This window comes from Trematomus bernacchii, unplaced genomic scaffold (genome assembly GCF_902827165.1).
Source record: "Trematomus bernacchii unplaced genomic scaffold, fTreBer1.1, whole genome shotgun sequence".
In the NCBI taxonomy this organism is placed as follows: domain Eukaryota; kingdom Metazoa; phylum Chordata; class Actinopteri; order Perciformes; family Nototheniidae; genus Trematomus; species Trematomus bernacchii.
Window position 1 is genome coordinate 419,964 of NW_022987606.1, and position 20,000 is coordinate 439,963.

Here is a 20,000-nt window from a genome sequence, read left to right on the forward strand (position 1 = left end):
GTGCTATGGCCAAAGCTATGCTGTGTAGAAGCCAGAAGGCCAGGCATTGCTCCACTGGTCGGGGTGGTCACTCTTTAGTGTCCCCTGGTCTCCCAGCTGTGTGCGTCACTCTTTAGTGTCCCCTGGTCTCCTAGCTGTGTGCGTCACTCTTTAGTGTCCCCTGGTCTCCCAGCTGTGTGTGTCACTCTTTAATGTCCCCTGGTCTCCCAGCTGTGTGCGTCACTCTTTAGTGTCCCCTGGTCTCCCAGCTGTGTGCGTCACTCTTTAGTGTCCCCTGGTAAATGCTGCATGTGTTGTCAAGTTGCTGAAGATGTTTCTTCATGTGGAACATTTGTGTTTTTATATCTGCATCCTTTCTGAAGCTGCAGCACGTTTCTCTTTATATCTATGGTTTCTCCTGATGTTCCTTACATGACACTGATGCTGTGTTCCCTTCAAACATGAAGTTGACAGTTTCTCTCTCTCGGACAGGTTCCATTCCTGGGACAAAGATTAAGAGTTATATAATTATATTAAGAAATAAAATGAGGTCAGAAATATTTGTTGTGCTTTTTGCAAAGGAGTTGATAGCATAATGAACTATGTGAATGATTCTTTTTCAGGCTTACTTTTTATGCCTCAAACTGCATGAAAATAGGTTTGTAAGTATGTTAATCTACAGTGATTGTGTGTGTCTGCAGCTGCACAGTGTTATCCACTCACAGTTTGATTGACTGAGACGTGAAGACGCTAGAGGGAGAGTCAGTGATATTCATCCAGGAGCTCTCCAGGGACTTCAGGATTGCTTCAAACACATCGTTATCGTTGTAAGCGGCGAGGATATATGACCGTCCGCACATCTGAACAAACATCAAACATCACATCTTTAGAGTACGAGGTAAAGTAAACTGAACCCAGTCATCTTCATCAGAGGCTTGTTTACTTTATATTTCTCTTATAGCTGTTGACAGTATTTTAGAGTAACACAAGATATCTGTTAGCCTCAAGTTTAATCCTGTAGTGTCGCACTTGATAGCATTGAAGCTAACGGTGAATAAAAGAACCAGAAGGGGGTCTTACCATGGAGGGGTCAGCCAGAGAGAGAGGCGTCACCAAGGGCTGGCATTCTTCAGGAGTCAGAGCCCAGCTGCTGAAACAGCCCGGATACCAGCAGGAGACCTCGGAGACACATGATGCTAACAATGCTAACAATGCTAACGATGCTAACGATGCTAACGATGCTAATGATGCTAATGAAGTTACCGAGCTGAGGGAAAGACGACTGAGCCTCATCGCCCTTACGCAAAGAAAATATATTTCCCCATATATTAACTGTCAATATATTGCATTATTTTGTTTTCTGATTTACTGGTTAATTGAAAAGATTTAATAAAGGAAATCTTGCTGTTGGCTACACCAAGTGATACTGATTAATAATCAACATGAAAAACATATTTATTCATATCTACAAAATATATTGAAAATATATAGAATAATATATTGTGTTAATATATTACAATATATATATATATTGAATAATATATTGTGATAATATATTGTAATATATGTGATAATACATCAGTAATTGCCGCTTTCCATATATTGAGTAATATATGTAAATATATATAATATATTGGTTGTGTATATATGTCAACATACATTTACTATATATTAACATTTATATGGGGACATGTACTATATATATTCACAAATATATGGGGACATGTATGTACTATATATTCAGTTTTATATGGGGACATGTATGTAGAATATATTCACAATTATATGGGGACATGTACTATATATATTCACAAATATATGGGGACATGTATGCGCTATATATTCAGATTTATATGGGGACATGTATGTAGAATATATTCACAATTATATGGGGACATGTACTATATATATTCACAATTATATGGGGACATGTATGCGCTATATATTCACAATTATATGGGGACATGTATGCACTATATATATTCAGATTTATAAAAGACCATGTACGTACCATATATTCTGAACATGAGTGCAATATATGTTCACAATGAGGAGAAATGCATGTTCTGATAAAAAAAATCTTTCATTTCATTTCAAACCTTTATTTATGCAGGTGAATCCCATTGAGATCATTGATCTATTTTTCAAGGGTGACCTGCTACAAGTAGGTTCCACATGAATACATATAAACATAACAGAAAAACAAAAAAGGACATCATACAGCATATTTACAGTGACTACAGTTTACATAGCTAGTAACATTTACAGGTTCCAACAGTTTCCGATTGGATAGCATCTATCCTTGCTTTAAAAACATTTAGTGGAACCAAATTGCTCAGCTTCCATTCCTTTTGCAGACTGTTCCAAGTTAGCGGAGCTGCGCATCTAAAAGCTATCTTCCCTAAGACAGTCCAAGCAGTTGGCACATTTAATAAAACCACAGCATTCGATCTCAGGCAGTAGCCACTTACAATTCGCCGTGAGATCAGGGAGCAGATGTAGGATGGAAGTTTCCCTAACATGGCTTTGTATATAAAAATGTACCAGTGACTGAGCTTCCGTACAGTTAGTGAAGGCAAACCTGCCCTTGCATACAGGGTACAGTGATGGGTTAATGCTTTACAGTTTGTCACAAATCTCAGTGCACTGTGATAGGCGGCATCTAACTTGATCAGGTAATGGGCAGGTGCATTCATATAGATCAGATCACCATAGTCCAGTACAGGTAAAAAGGTCACAGTGACTAGCCTTTTTCTGTCCTCAAGTGAGAAACAGGACTTGTTCCTGTAAAAGAAACCTAGCCTAACCCTCAGTTTTTTAAGCAGGTTATTGACATGAAGTTTAAAAGTGAGACAATCATCAAGCCAGATACCAAGGTATTTGTAACAGGTAACCACTTCAAGTTTTATCCCTTGCGTAGTTACAATATCTAAAACAGGCTCTGGTGTCTTTTTAGCTTTTGAAAAGAGCATTACCTTGGTTTTATCAACATTTAAAAGAAGCTTAAGCGCTGAGAGCTGAGTCTGAATAATGAGAAGCTTAATTTGTTTTTTTCTATCAATGTGTAACAGTTATCAAAATACTCATTAAAAGAAGGACAAGGAAAGAATAAAAGAAAAGGCCTATAAACAACACATTATGTAATGACTCAAGAACATTTTTATGTAATTATGTAATAAAACCCACATTTTGTAATAATCTGCTGCATTCTGTAACAGCCTGAACGCAATATAAAATAAATTTCCCTGCATTTTGTAATAAATTATTACATTTTGCAATGGTTATTACAAAATGCGTGAGTTGCCCTTTTAAAAAAACTGTAATATTCATTATGTAACCATAACCAAACTGTAAATATATCCCAAAATTGATGTTGATATACATGTTGGCTAATGAATATGGTAACACTTGATCTAGTTTTGGCCAATGAAAGATATTCTACTGAAATATTTTTAAATTATGATTAAGGATGATTCATGGTTGAATAAATAAATAAACAGTTGTAATGTTATTGTTTGCAACTCATTTTGTAATAACCACAGCAATATGTAAGAATATATTTCAAAATGTGGCGACATGTATTACATATTTGCATTGAACTTGTTTACTACATAATGGGCAAATTATTACAAAAGGAGGTGTTATTACATAATGAAGGGAAAATGTATTACATTTTGTATAGGTATAGTTAATAAATGATGCATTGTTATTTCATACAGGGCCAAAAAGAGCAGTCTGTTATCCTATTTAACAATCTTGTTTTTTGTTTCACCTGGTGACAACTTTAAACATGAGCTGATCACTCATTAAAACAAGGTCCGGAACAGGGCCAAACAGTCTTGTACCCTATTTAATCGTCAATCTTGTTTTTTTCGTGCCTTTACTCACAAATTCTTGTGTTAATGGTTGTTCTTATATCTGATGTCTTGGTCCCTGGATGGTGGTTTACTACAGCATCTGTGGAACAGAACAATTACAAATAATTAGAAGTTCACAAAAGACAGCAGGAATTATAACAATATCCATAATATCTATATTAAAGCATGGGCTGGCTTGGTGAATAATGTGGGAATACAAATAGTGGAAGAATAGGCTTTGTACATTTTCGTCTGAGTGTGGCGCTACTGGTTGGTATATTTTATGGAATTTGGACCAAGCATCTGCATCTGTAACAGTTCTGTTTAAAACTTTTATAAATGTAATTGCATTCATCTTTAAAGGTGGGGTAGGTAAGTTTGAGAAACCGGCTCGAGATACACTTTTTGTTATATTCCATGGAATGCTCTTAACATCCCGATAGCAATGAATATCTTAAGTGCTTTGACAAAAAATCCATAAAAAAATATCATCTGTGGAAGCCGTGGTACTGTAAAAAGCACAACCAATCATTTTAGCCGGCCCGGCTAAAATAACTGGATGGCCTACCTGCCTGTCAGCCTTCCATCTGTGCACAAACTTATCTCGTGCCCTCATTGGTCATGTGCGCGTTCGTGTGTGTTGGAGGAGGGGCTCTGTAAGGAAGTGGCACATTTTTTCCGGCTGTGTATTTTCAAATTCTAGCGATCTCGAGCTGGTTTCTCCAAAATTACCTACCCCACCTTTAAAAGACTACTTTTATTGAATGAGAGTTTTACCTAGCACAATGAGCCTGGGGTGGTGGGAAGGGAGAACTGGGCCTCGGCATCGGCAGGAGTGGTAGTCGCCTATGAGTATTAGAATTTAGATTAACAAAGGCATAGAAAAACCCTGAAATATGTACTGACACAAAGCTACAACCCTCGATTTTGTAAGTAGTAGTAGTAAATACATACGTATATACAATATACAACAATACGCATAATGCAATTAGCAGTACCAGTAATAAAATAACTGAATAAATAGTAGTAGAACCTTTATTTAGCCAGGAAAATCAATTAAGAACAAATTCTTATTACAATGATGACCTGACAGGAGGCAAAAGGCGTCCTGAGGGGATGGGGTTTGGGAGGAAAAAAATAAAAAGACAGACTCCGGGCACTACAGAACCCAGGAGACAACGCAATGACACAGAGCAGAGATGACAGGCATAGCAGTTAAACATATAACATCTCTAAAACAATATTGCGGTGGTTCAATCTGTCATTAAAATAATATAGAACATTCATCCATTCAATCCTTCATGGCAAGGATAACTAAGCTGAATAGTGAATAAAGTGATATGTGAAAAGTAAAATGACAGTGAAATTAAATGACAGTGCGTTCCTCACCACTGCGATCTGGCTCCTCTGTCCTCGTGTCTTTTGGGTCTGATTCCTCACTACTGATGTCTGCCTCTGCATGGGCCCTCTCTCCTTATTTATTCTGTCTCAGTCACCACTGCTATCTGGCTCCTCTGTCCTCTTGACTTGTGGTTCTGCAGGCTTAGTTCGACCTATGAATTTCAACAATGCTCCTGTAAAATATATAGATATATAGTATTATGGGTCAACATTAAAATAACATACACTGGAGAGCAAAATGTGAAATGCCATTGACTGTAGGCTACATATTATCCACACAATTGTCAGCAGGGGCAATAACAACTAAAATGTGAACTAACTTGAATGCATTAGTCCACAACACATAGCCTAACGTAGAGTAGAGAATGAATGAATGGTTTCTGCAAAATACACAGAAATAGAAATAAGGTTCAAATTACAATAACTAACCAGACGATGGTTATTAATAATAAGCAACAGCAATACTAATTGTTGCTAAAACACATTAGACACGTTGCAAACACACGGCTAATAAAAGCTAAGTTAGCATCTCATCCACACACTATCATAGCTTAACTTAGCTAACTAGCTAGCATTAGCTCAATTCCTGAACAACATAGAAACTAAAAACGGGACATCAAGACTCATTAACAAACTGACTGAGCAGGACACTATGCATACAATCTTATAACATTACCAACACTAAAGATCTGCATATATGCTCACATTCTTCACGAACGCATTCTCTCTGTGACGATGGTAATTATGCATGTGACGATGCGCAATAATGTCCTGAACGCACATGTGTAACCAGCTCGAAGACCCGTAGCTGAACTACTTTAGCTGTCCCTAAATGTGCCTGACTAAAACACGAACGATATAATGCAGATCAAGGAGAACAAGGGGAATTTACAAGACATAGACTAACTGTGGTTACATTACTTAACTAGCTCATCATCGTCACCAGTCAGAAAATGTCCGTTAGCCGTGGGGCTAGTTTTCGCTATGTTAAACTCCATTGACTTATGCTAAAATGTTAGCGATCTAAAGGTCCGCTATTTTTGGCTGTTTTGGGTCGACTTCAGTTGACTGTAAGATCGAAAATCTTCGAAATTGAATGTTCACAAAGCTGCGGACCGGTTATACACTCATACACGAGGGAACTAACATAGCTAATTTAACTAACGTTAGCTAATGTAGCTGGTGTAGTGCCGAGAGACGGGACATACGGATTAAGCAACTAGACTACTTATAGTGTACATGCAGAATTATTTCAATTTAAAATAGTTTTAAATGCTCACACACATACCTGACTCTGGTGCTGTATTTTCCTCTCGTTTCTTTTTAATTTTCCGTTTCGAAGTACCTGATGAATGCTTTCTCTTTGACACTCAGCGACAGAATCAACAGACAGAGGCAGCAAAGCAGATTTGAATCTGCCAATCAGATCAATCTATTGCTGGAGAGGGGGGGGGGCTCCCCGAAATCAGCCGGAAGTGGCGCATTCGAATACTGTTTGGGCTGTCTGCCGTGGGTGCGTTCCACTCCAAATAGCCGGTCGGCCGTAATATATGCATAGATATATATGCGTGCATATATGCATATATATATGCGTGCATATATGCATATATATATATATTTATATATATATATATATATGAATATATATATGCGTGCATATATGCACGCATATATGAATATATATATATGCGTGCATATATGCATATATATATATATGCGTGCATATATGTGTGTGTCTATATATATTTATAAACTGTATATTATTTTCCATCATTCAATGGACAATTTGTACTTTTTTTATATGTAGGCTACCATCAAACATATGTTCATATATAAAGTGGGTAACTATACAAAACGAAGTGAGATAACTGTTTATGAATATCTGTTCAATTTTATGTAAACTCATGAAAGATAAATGAGTGTTTCAATAAAACTATTACATATAAATGTATAGTGCAGTTTTTGTTTTCATTGCAATATATTTTTTTTATATGTATCAATATATAGCCATACATGGTCCATGCATATATTGCAATATATTTAAAAATATAAGGACTACTTTCCCATATATGGAAATGTATGATCCAATATATTGTATTATATTTACCAATATATTACAATATATTTTTGTTTCATAAGGGCGGGCTGCTCAGCCTTTATAGAAGCTTATGGGTTTTACGTTATCTACACTTTAGGCCAAGTTTAAACTTTTGGTGAGTAATGAAAGTGTTTATTTGACTGGCAGCGTTCCTCCATGCAGGTCCAAAGGGGGTTTCAGTGGGCGTATGGTTTTATATCAATGTTTGTCCATTAATGATTCACTGATAGCTAAACACAGCCTGAACTCTGACCAGTGGCGGTTTTATATGTACAAAAGTGGTGTGGCACGAACAACTTAGATATATAAGCTTCCGGTGCTTTTTTAAACACGTAAACAAATAGCTGTAGGCTTCCCATGGTTCCGAGAGGGGGGGGGGGTATAAGGAAAACACAAGACACTCATCACCGAGGTCACAATATCAATGGATCCAGCAGAGCAATCGCCTATAGGCAAAACACAGAAGATCAACAAGAGATATGACATAACATGAACCAAAGCTGCAGTAGACGGTCAACTTCATTCATTTTCTTTCCGTGTTACTGATTTGAATCGCTATACGCTGCTCTCTCTCGTCTCCTCTTCACATCTAAACTTTTCGCGGCACACATACTTACAGCCAATCAGCTCTCTGAATTATGAGATGACGTTTGGAGGGTATGGCAGCACATTGACCCTTTGGTGATGATTTTTTTGCCGCACACATTGAAGGTTTCTCAATGCCCTAATTCCCCTGACTCCTATCCTCGTGTCTTAGTCCCGCCCACATGAGATGCGAGCAGAGGAGTCGAGGAGTCGAGGAGGGGAGCCGAGGAGAGAGGAGGGGAACCGAGGAGAGAGGAGGGGAAGCAGCAGGCGGTTAGCCTGTTACGCACCATCCGCCCGGTACCGGGTGGATAAACGCGTCATTTGCAGGAAACAACGTCTAAGGAATCTTAATATTTAATAAACTATGAATGTTTTATATCCATGTAACGGGAAGAAACTCAGCGAACTGATCTTTTTAATTTTTTTTCCCAAAAAAAACCCACAATGCTAACACTCAGCCTCTGAATTAGCCACGAGCGAAAACATTTAACCTAAAACGGCACTTAAACTCACAATAACTCCCTTATTACTTATCCTAGATGCACAGCCAACCACTCGTTTTTGGTCCCCTGGAGACACAGAATCTGTGTAAAAAACCTCAACACTCAGTGATAAACATTTGCGACGCTATAAACGAAAGTGTACATCATAACATGTGGAGCTAGGTAGCTAGAAACGCTAACATGGCTTACCTTGGTCAACACTGGTCTTCAATGGCATTAAAACGATAAAAAAACGATGCTGCAGTCAGTGGCGGCCGGTCCATAGGGACGCTAGGGGTGCCGCCCCACCTCTTCCCATATTAAAAAATAAAAATAAAAATAAAAAATATATTTTAAAAAATATATATATTTTTATTTTTATTTTTAATGAACAAGGTAAATATTATATAATTGGTATCAGTAAAATGTATAATCTACAATAAAATCTCGTTTAAAATTGTGTTACGATGTCTAAAGTTACTGATAAGTCACATGTTTCCTGCCTGGCCTTGCCCGTGTACCTTCTCTCGTCTGGGGCGCTAAGAGAGGAGCCCTCAACCAGTGTAGCAGCAGCCACTAGCAGCTGACTGTTGCTATCTGTAACGTGTAAACTATGCCGCGAAAACATAATTTCAGCCAATCAGCGTCGTCAAATATGACGGTCACGGGGCGCCAATGTCAGCGCCCCGTGCAGTCTGTGAGTAGTTTGGACAGTGACTCGTATCCGGTTGACGCAGTAGTTGATGAGGATGGCTTCGTGTGCAGGTGGAGTCTCCGGACCTCGGTCCCCGCCTAATTCTGTTCAAGAGCTAATCTCCAATCCTTTCGAAAGGAGAAGTTTGGCAGATAAATTGTTGCTTAAAGACCTTGGACCGGACCAACTCGATTTGAATATATCGCAGCAATCTCGTGAAAAAGACAAAACTTATACACGAGGCTTCGCAAGTAGCTGGTACACAAAAAAGGCTTGGCTAGCTGGATGCAAACAGGTAAATGCTGTCTTTTGTTTCCCATGCTTGCTCTTCAAACAGCCGGGGACAGATACGATGTGCCCGTGGACTGTGATGGGAGTACATGATATGAAGCATTTGTCCGAAAGAATTAAAAAGCACGAGTGCACGAAGGCACACATGACAAACACCTTTAAGCTAGCCATGCTAGGCAAAGCTAACATAGCCGCACAGCTAGATCAAGGGTACAAGATGTCGGTGAAAAAGCACAATGAAGAAGTGGACACGAATAGGCACGTCTTGTCTAAAATAATTGATTGTGTGAAATTTTGTGGGGGCTTTGACCTGGCTTTGCGTGGCCACGACGAGACTGACACATCCGACAACCCCGGCGTTTTTCTGGGTTTAGTTAATCTACTGGCCTCGTTAGATAGCGTGTTGGAGGATCACCTTAAAACGGCTACGGTTTTCAAAGGCACCTCAAAGACGGTGCAAAATGAACTTTTGGACTGCATGTTATCAGTTTGTAAAGACTACATTCTGGAGGAAGTAAAAAATGCCAGTTATTTAGCTATTCAGGCAGATGAGACAACTGACATTTCCACCCACTGCCAGTTAGTGCTTGTGCTACGCTACATCGACCCGCATAACAACGTCCAGGAGCGTTTTTTTGAGTTCATTCCTCTTCAGAATGCGAATGCTGACACAGTTGCCACCGCGCTGATGGAGAGGCTGGGCACTATCCTCCCCGATGGACAACAGGGCAAACTAATCGCCCAAGCCTATGACGGTGCAGCGGTGATGAGGGGAGCTAAAGGTGGAGTTCAGCGGAAAGTGAAGGATGTGTACAGTAGTACGCACTACATCCACTGCTATGCGCATCAGCTGAACCTAATTATGCAGCAGGCAACATCCCACATCCCCAAGATAAGAACATTTTTTTCAGACCTTGGTGGATTTGCTGCATTTTTCTCCAGGTCATTCAAGCGAACTGCGATCCTGGATCAAGTGGTGGCACACAGACTTCCTGGCACTTCCACAACAAGATGGAACTTTCACAGTCGTGCTGTTAACACTGTATATGAGCACAAGGAGAACATCCTGAGGTGTTTCCAGACAATCAGAGACTCAGGTGACTTTGATCCCATAACAGTGAGAGAAGCCGGGGGCTTTGTGCGAATGATGGAAGATGAAGTTTTTTGCTTTTTCCTGACATTGTTCCACAAGATCATGCCACATGTAGACATGCTGTTTAGCCAACTGCAGAAGAGGAACATCGACTCTGTCTACATCACAGGACTCATCAAGAGGTTCACCAGCAGCATACAAACAATCAGGTAAATCATTATTTACAATGGCTGAGATGTGCTTATTATAGGAAATCTGTGAAACCTAAATGTGATTTAGCTGAACACAATAGACCAACTCACACATACTTGTTTAAATATCTTAAACGGGCTTACTGGAAATGTATATATTATATAACGTTTATAAGGTGTATCTCTGACTACTATTTCAAATAGTCAAGTTAATTTGTCAATTCTTGCCACAATGAGTAATTGTACATGGTTACTTGTGGTTTGGATCAGGGACTCCATTCCTTCTGGTGAAAGCAGTGGATCTCAGCAGCTGCCCACAAAGAAACGGAGGGGACTTGGACATGAAGAGCAACAGCTGTTGGCTAGAGAGGTAAGCAGTAATAGGAACGTGTTCTATGACTAAAAGCTCCTTTCATAATATAGGTCATTTCATATCACAATAATGATACATTTCACAAGAAAGCCCATTTTCTGTAAATTAAATAAATAGGTAGGCTAGTTAAAATATCCACATGGAAAGGCCTATTGCTTATTACATTCTGAATTGTATACACTTAACAAGGCCTAAACTGCAAAAAGTGTCCCACAGTCTCTACATTTCAAAGGGGATCAAGACAGATCAGAAAAGGTTTAGGCTTCCAGAAGCAACCACAGTGGACAGAAAGGGCCCAACAATAAATGAATGAAGTGTAAACAGTCATTAAATGTATATATTGTAGTGACTTAATTTTAAACAGTAATATTGTTCTGTTGATGCTCAGATAGATGTCCTGTTATTCTGATAGGTTCCATTCACAAGAAAGCTCTTTGTTTGTTACACATCTTATAGGGGACACTAATGACATTATGACTGATAGATGTGAAAAGGTGATTCTGTTATTTATTATGTCTTGATTTTTTCATTGTGCATTATTTCATAGGTATGTGATACCATACTGAGTCACGCAAAGGAGAGATTTTCCTTCACCAAACACCTAATCAGCTCCACCCTCCTGCAAGGAGACCTGTTCCAGCAGCACAGCCGAACATTCCCTGAAGCAGCGCTGGAAACAACTGTGGAGGCCTACCCTCTACTGGACAAGGCAAAGCTCAAGACGGAACTGTCCCTCGTCTATGACAATGACCAGTTCAGGGCTTGCAGTGGTGCTGTTACTCTGCTCCAGTTCTTCCTTGACAATAATCTGCAGGAGACATTCACAGAGACTGTCAGTCTTCTGAAGGTTCTTGTAACCACACCCATGGCTACGGCTGAGGCAGAGAGGTGCTTTTCCACTCTGAAAAGGATAAAGACTTTCTTGAGGAACAGCATGACACAGGATCGCCTGAATGCTCTGGCTATGCTGTCAATTGAGAAAAAACTCATTAGGAGCATTCCTGACTTCAACACCAGAGTCATTGAGAGGTTTGCCACCCAGAAGGAGAGAAGGGCAAAATTCCTCTACAAATAGACACACACACACACACACACACACACACACACACACACACACACACACACACACACACACACACACACACACACACACACACACACACACACACACACACACACACACACACACACACACACACACACACACACACACACACACACACACAAGCTCTCGCAGCAAACACAGATGGCCGACCCTTAAAAAAATGCGTTTCATTAGAGAGACAATTAAACGGCCGCAGAATGTTGTGAAGTTACTTTTGGATACCTAAGATGTTTTGTTCAACCACAAAGTCCAGGAACATGAGTACTGTTTGGAAACCTGTTGCGTTCGACTCATTTTCCCCAGAGGAACAGTTGTTTCTTGTTTCCTTTTGTTTTTGTCTTTTTTCTGCCTGTTACACATTTTGTTATTCAAAGCAGTAAAAAAGGTGCTATCGGCCAATAAGCTGGATATCACTTTATATGTAGAGAGGAGGTTTCCCATGGTTGTTAGAAGTTTATTAATAAGTGGGCATTTATCACAGAAGTGATTGTTCTGTCTCCACGTTTGTTGCATTGTCTGTGATGTATTTTCCAACGGTTATAGCTCCTGTCCTGTCCCAGCAACACTACACGGTTTGCAGCTCCACCACATTTTTGGTTTATCTTCGGTGTCGCTTAAAATCTGCTTCCCATCGGACTAAAACCTCCACGTAATCTGAAGACAGATACTTGAAGTTATTTAAACCTTTTGCAAACTTTATGTTCTTTCTTGCTCTAGCCTTGCCAGTTACATTGTACATAACACATATATTATCATTATGCTAACTGGTTGTTCGTGTTAGACGATGTAGCTTTTTCATTTCTGAGTTATTGCTATATGTAAATAAGCCTGTTTGTAAATAATCCTCAGAGAAACAAAGAAAAAAACACAATTTATGACATTTTGTGCTGTGGTTATTTTTTTTAAATTGCATTTATTCACAGTTCAGTTTGAAATGCTGTAGTGACTTGTATTGAACCACTTAAATATTTATAATTAATGCTACTGAAAAGATGCTATTAATTTTATATCCCACATGCAGTTCACTGTAAAGCCACTTGGTGGAGGTGTTGGTTCATAAAACATGAACAGTTTTAAGAAAGAAAAAAACACCAGTTCTGAGAACACAAATTCCTGGTAAAGTAGTAGATGTTCAGGTTGATAAATAATATTTTCCACACTGAAGATTATGGAGGTATTGATCAGTCTTCTCATATTTTTAAGCCTCGATTTCTCCTTTCCCCCTCCCTCTAACATCACCAGAAGTCATAATTGAAGGGGTCATTTCCCGGACCCCCCAGGTAGGTCACTTCCGGTACGTCAAGAGCCCCACCAAAAAAAAAGACCACCGGCCGCAACTGGCTGCAGTTAATCCATAGGTTCATCCAATGTATCTGTGCCCTCTTTGAAATTATTTCTGATAATCCATAAGCAATAAAACTGCTTTTTCGTTTCCAAATGCCAGAGCTAGAGATCGCTTCACTCTGCTGCTTCCATCTACTTCCGCCCCATGGGACCTTATTTCGGAAAAATAATGTATTGAAGTCAATGGAGAGAGAAAACGTATCTTTCGATCCCGTTTGAATTGTGCCATGAATTACACATATGATGTTTGTCAATCTTAAAAAATAATTTCCATGTCAAAAAAGTCACAGTTTGTCGTAAAACTGTTGAAATATAAGACTATGAAAAATACGCAACTAGAAAGACTACAAATCCCAGAGTCGCGTAAGTGATGTCACAATTGTTTTCCTCCACTAAGAGATAGCTAAGATCAGCGCCATATAGATAGAATCTATCTATATGGCGCTGGCTAAGATAAGATAACTTTAACAAGATGCCTGTGTGCTTAGTACCAGGTTGTTCATACCAGCAATGGGTCTTGCTCGTTCTTTCGCTTCCCGTCTGATGAAAGGACTAGGAGTGTCTGGATCAAGCTAGCTAGTAGCTAGCACGTTAGTTAGCATTACAGCCTTGTCATTTGTATTAGCCTTAACATGAAGTAACATTAAGTAACCCAAAATGTTAAACAGTAAGAGTAGTAGTCATATTTCGTGAACCCTTTGAAGAGTACTGTCACACCAGTGTGATCATTCTATAATACACAATTTAAGCCCGGGGGAGAAATGCTAACGCTAACGCTAGCGATCTTCTCTACTTCATGCTATCTGCACAAATGGTTGACATTTAACATTAAAACGACCAGGCAGTTCAGAGAGAATCAAAGGAAGGCAGGCAGGCAGCTTTGCATGACTTTCTTCAGGACGTGTTTCATTGTGGTGATAGTGAGGGTAGTCAATCGTTTTGTTGACAAGACAGTAGTGACGGCCATCTTGGTGACGTGAGTTGTTCTGTGAGACCAGAGATGTAGTTCATTGAGCGTTTCACACAAACAAAAGTGTTACTTCACAGTTTTACGACACATTTTTTTTTTTTTTACTTGCAAAATTATCTTTTAAATTGACAAACATCATATGTGTAATTCGTGGCACAATTCAAACGGGATCGAAAGATAATCTTTCTCTCTCCATTGACTTCAATACATAATTTTTCCGAAATAAGGTCCCATGGAGGTCCACCGGAAGGGGAGGGACTTCGCCACTCTATTTACATGCGCGCAGCCCCCACCTTTTCTCTTCACAACGTGTGTGTGTGGGGGCCTCCCCCTTCGATTCTATTGGCTCTAACGGTCAGAAAGAGGTGTCAACCATCCAAATCGACCAAGGGGGGCCAGAGATATGGAAAAAAAAACATTTTCACCCAAATCACCTCAGAGGTGGGGTGGTTTTGGCTAAACCTCTCTAAAAAGGTCAAATGTCACTTGTTTTGCATCAATCTTGATACAGGGTACTTATTATATGTTGTACTTTGGATTCCTAAAGCTTTTAGTCTACTAACCCATCATCCAAGGGTAGTTTTCACTATCTGTAAAAAATAATTTTTGGACGGACACTATCATTTACAGTTTTTTACTATGTAAAATCTGAATTTTCTTTAAAATAAAAAACCTTTATATTGATTCTGACACTTCTACATCCAACTCACAGATCTAACCTTGCTTTGATAAAAGAAATTATTCATATAACCCTTTTAGAAGTTAAGTTGTAGTCATTTGTTTTGGGCATGTCATTTTCGAGCCTGAAACATGAAAAACAGGCTTGGTGCTTAACAGGTTAGAGAAATGAGAACTCCTCTCCTCTGAGCGGTCATTTTAAAGAGACGTCCATTAATGATGACAGGAGGCACAGCAGCCCTCTGTCTGATGGACAGATGTGTTCATGATGACTTATATATTTACTTTGATTCATTCACAGTGCGGTATAATGAGACAATAACAGGCTACAGATGCGGACATATATACAAACATATATATTTATATAGGCTATATATTTATATAAATATATATACAAGTATGAGAGCACTCTCATAATAACGTAACACTATCAGAGACTGGATATATCCCCCCCCCCCTCTCCTCTCTCTGGTCGCTACAATGAGGAAATGAAATTACGGGCCAAAAGTTGTATTTACAAGTATTAAAAGTAAGCATAGGACACCAAACCAACTGAGACCTGTCTGTCCGCTCCATCTACGCACACACTCTACCACACACACCTACACACTGTACCACACACGCACCTACACACTGTACCACACACACCGACACACTGTACCACACACACACCTACACACTGTACCACACACACACCTACACACTGTACCACACACACACCTACACACTGTACCACACACACACCTACACACTGTACCACACACCAACACACACCTACACACTGTACAACACACACTGTACAACACACACACTGTACAACACACACACTGTACAACACACACACTGTACCACACACACCTACAGCTCCTAAAGCATATCATCAGGCTACAGCCGTTGTGTATTTTATTTTGTGAAGCACTAAATGGTTTTAGAAAAATATGGACTCTTTGTTTGTAGATATCTACTAAACTAAAGCAAATAAAGAGAGTAGGCCTGTTATACTGAGTGATATATATTATACACACTGCTCTGCTTTCTGCACGGACCTCACAGCTGTTCTCTCTGTAAACATCGCCTCTGATTCAAGCAGTTAATAAAATAATATCCAGGGGATGCATGCAGAGCTGTGATTGGCTGAGATCAGTCCGGCCGTGCGTCACGACTCTTTGAAACATCGCTGTTCCCGGAAATGCATCCACGAAGGAGCCGTGGAGGACCCTGGAGGACCCATCAGTGTCTCCTCGGTTATAGCTCCTCTAGAGAGCCTCCTCGACGCTCGATCCTCGGTCCTCGATGTGAATTTAGAGAATCTATTTCCGGGTCACTACCGGGGGACCGAGGATTCGAGGAGTCGAGGAGGGGAAATTCGACAATTGAGAAACCTTCATAGAATAGAAAAACACTCTGAGCACGCGCCGTGTAGTTTTTACAGCACCCATTCATTTTAACAGCAGAGAGAGGGGCTTGCCCCACATCACTCAACAGGGCTCAATAGGCACACTGTAGACACTAATTATAAGAACGCAGACTAAAACAGCAATGTACAGACGAATCAGATGACTCAAAATGATCTTAAAATATATTTTAAAGGTCCCATGTCATGCTTTTCCGGGTATTACCCATCCCCTTGTGTTATGAAGGTTTTGTTGCATGTAAACGGTCTGCAGAGTCACAAACCCTCAAAGTACACCCTGTAGCGAGTAAAACTCTAACACAGAACGCCTGGTTGGAGATTTCTCATTTTCCATTGTTTACTTCCTGGGTATCGCTACGTAGGGATACCCAGTAGCCACGCCCAGAGCTATGGCCGCACCCTCTGCCAGCCTTTCACGAAACAAAGCTTTCCAAACCTTTCAGCGATTCATGCCGGATATGTACAGCGTAGGGCACTGAAGAACGATGCTGTTCCTACTTTGTTTGGACCAGCGGGAGATCGGGGACACAACCTGTAAGTATTCATTGTTGTTTGTGTATTTATGATGTTTAAAACAAACAAGGTATCTACCACGACTGTTTAAATGGGTAAACGTTTTTCGGGCTGCGACGTTGGGATGGCGGAGAAATGCTCTCCGCAGACCCATTCTCACAGCGTTATAAACCTTTTTCTTACTCAATATCAAGCCACACTTATTGTTTTTACTTCGGCTGTGAGTGTTTGTGTGTGCTCAGGATGAGTTTAGCTTGTTCTCTGTGTATCGCCGACACGGAAGCCTGTCGGCTCCTTGCAGCAGCAGCGAGCAGCAACAAGCCTCTCACGTCGCGACCAATCAGAGCACACTGGGCTCACAGAGAGGTGGGGCAGGAGCTCCAACAAGCCGTTTAGGACAGAGAGTGAATACCTGGTGAATACACATACTTTACAGAGATGCTGTTTGAGAAACCAATGTGAGTTTGGAACATTGAACAGTATAAATCTATTCTAGTATACCTCAACAATGGAATTATGATCAGTAGAAATGGCCATGACATGGGACCTTTAACATGTATTTATAACGGGATACAGTATACCCCTCAAGGTCTAATAATGAGATCCTCGACCCTCCGCCCCCCCCCCCCCCCTCCACACAGAGCCCCCCCACATATCAAATCCCAATTGAACCCCTGCTGATATCCAAACCTTCATCATTTCATGGAGTTATGGCTACAAGATGGGGTTTACCAACCAGTCCATCAGTGGTCCAATTCCACCCTTCCAGTTCACATGGGGAAGTGTTGGACAAGATACTGAACCTTAAATAGCTCCTGTAGGCATGTCTGTGGTATACATGTATGATGCTCACCATACTACTTCTCTGATGGCTCCCACAGGATTGTTGACATCCACCTGGATCCATCTTCTTATTATTTACAGACACATGCATTCTCCAGCATCTGGACTACCTACGTTGTACATTTTTTAAATGTACACACAACATCTATTATCTGTCCTCCTATGTTGCTCTCCCCGAGTTTTCTCTCATTAACTGGGGGGTTTCTTTGGAGGTGTTTCCTTGTCCGTTGCGAGGGTCCCCGAGGACAGAGGGGGTCGTATTCATATTCTGTACAAACTGAAAAGTCCACTGAGACAAATGTGTGATATTGGGCTTCATAAATATACTCTGATTGATTGATTGAAGTGTATGTAAGTCACTTTGTAATGCAAAATCCTGCATTTCAATGGGAATGTTTGTATGCAGGTCAACCCTTTGAGAAACTCTATGAATCAGCTTCAGCTAAATCTTAGGACTGGGAAAACAAAGTGTTTCCATCGGATCAGAGACACAGGGCCCTATGGTGTAATAAGGTCAGTCTAGAGAGAGGTTAAGTAGTCTAGAGCAGTGGTTCCCAAACGGTGTGCCGCGGCACACTGGTGTGCCGTGAGGCAAGTCCGGGTGTGCCGTGGGATTTTGTGACAACCATACGTTATTATTGCAATATACAACTACACAAAAATAATTATTTTTTAATTTACTATATCAGTACTTTGTATGCACTCATTTCATAATACAGAGGCAAACTCTATACCTAAAAACAATTCTTTAAAAATAAATCCTCACAGAACCCCATATTTCGCTGTTAACGCAGTTGCAGGTGGGAATTATAAGACCGTGACACATCGAAGGCTGAAGGACAACATTAAAACAGAGAAACACGCAAGAGGGAAAATGGAGCGCTTTCTTGTGCGGAGCAAACCACCAACCACCAGTGCAGAGACTGCCGACAACCCACCACCGAAAGAAAAGAGGAAAAAAACTGTCAGCAGACAGTATCATGAAAGTTACCTGTCTTATGGCTTCAGTGGCGAGCGGCAGATTTTCCCTACAAATAGACGAATCTACTGACATAAGTGGGGCTGCCCAACTTCTGGCAAACGTCAGATATGTTGATGCTGACTCTATCAAAGAGACGTTTTTCTTCTGCAAAGAAATGGAAAGCCATACTACGGGAGAAGAAATATTCAGGGTAACTAATAACTATTTAAAAGAGAACAGTCTGACCTGGAATATGTGCGTCAGTCTTTGCACAGATCGTGCGGCAAGCATGACGGGGAGAGTGAAAGGATTTATTGCTAAGGTGAGAGCACAAAATCCACATATCGTGACAAACCACTGCATTTTGCATAGAGAGGCATTAGTTGCCAAAACCATGCCCCCGGAGTTGACTGAGGTGCTGAATCAGGCTGTGCAGATGGTGAATTACATCAAATCAAGGCCCCTGAAATCTCGCCTCTTCTCCCAGCTGTGCGCCGAGATGGGAGCCGACCACCAAAGCCTGATCCTCCACAATTTTTTATTTTGTGACCTGTCTGGTTTAAATGAATGTGTTGCTGCTTTGATGAAGCCTAATTTGATAAAGTTTCAAATTAATTTCTGAAATATTTCGTTAATAAATATTTCATGAGTAATATAGTTGTCTTTGTCACATTTTATTTGGCATTAGTAAATAATTATGCACATTTACAGATATTTTACATGATATGAGTGATAACACGTGTTATAAGGGCTATTTTGCACAATAGGTGTGCCTTGAGATTTTTGCTTGTCCTTTGGTGTGCCTTGGGCACAACAAGTTTGGGAACCACTGCCCTAAGCTACCGAGAGCCAGTGCACCACGCTCTTTCCTAACCTAACCCTAACCCTAACCAAGTCTTCACACTAACATTAATGATTCCCCTCATGGGGACCTCCATTATGTCCCCATAAGGGAGGCGAGTCCCCACACGTGACTGTGTAAACAGATTTAGGTCCCCACAAGGATAGTAATGCTAGGCCACACAAACACACACACACACACACACACACACACACAAAAACACACACACACACACGCACACACACACACACACACACACACACACACACACAAAAACACACACA

General features: G+C 40.4%; 2 protein-coding genes across 4 annotated transcripts in view; one reads left to right on the plus strand and one right to left on the minus strand.

The window, feature by feature from the left end:
- Window positions 1-20,000, minus strand: part of LOC117482772 (saxitoxin and tetrodotoxin-binding protein 1-like) — a 54,582-nt gene that overhangs the window by 29,371 nt on the left and 5,211 nt on the right. The gene's annotated exons all lie outside the window — the stretch shown is intronic.
- Window positions 9,437-11,103, plus strand: LOC117482771 (zinc finger MYM-type protein 1-like). Its single transcript, XM_034130950.1, has 2 exons — window positions 9,437-10,692; window positions 10,945-11,103. The coding sequence occupies exons 1-2, from the start codon at window positions 9,452-9,454 to the stop codon at window positions 11,075-11,077; spliced, it is 1,374 nt and encodes a 457-aa protein (XP_033986841.1). The 5' UTR covers window positions 9,437-9,451; the 3' UTR covers window positions 11,078-11,103.

Coding starts and splice junctions, on each gene's coding strand:
- LOC117482771 (XM_034130950.1), top strand. CDS start 9,452: ATGTGCCCGTGGACTGTGATGGGAGTACATGATATGAAGCATTTGTCC. Junction 10,693..10,944: donor AGCAGCATACAAACAATCAG/GTAAATCATTAT, acceptor GGTTTGGATCAG/GGACTCCATTCCTTCTGGTG.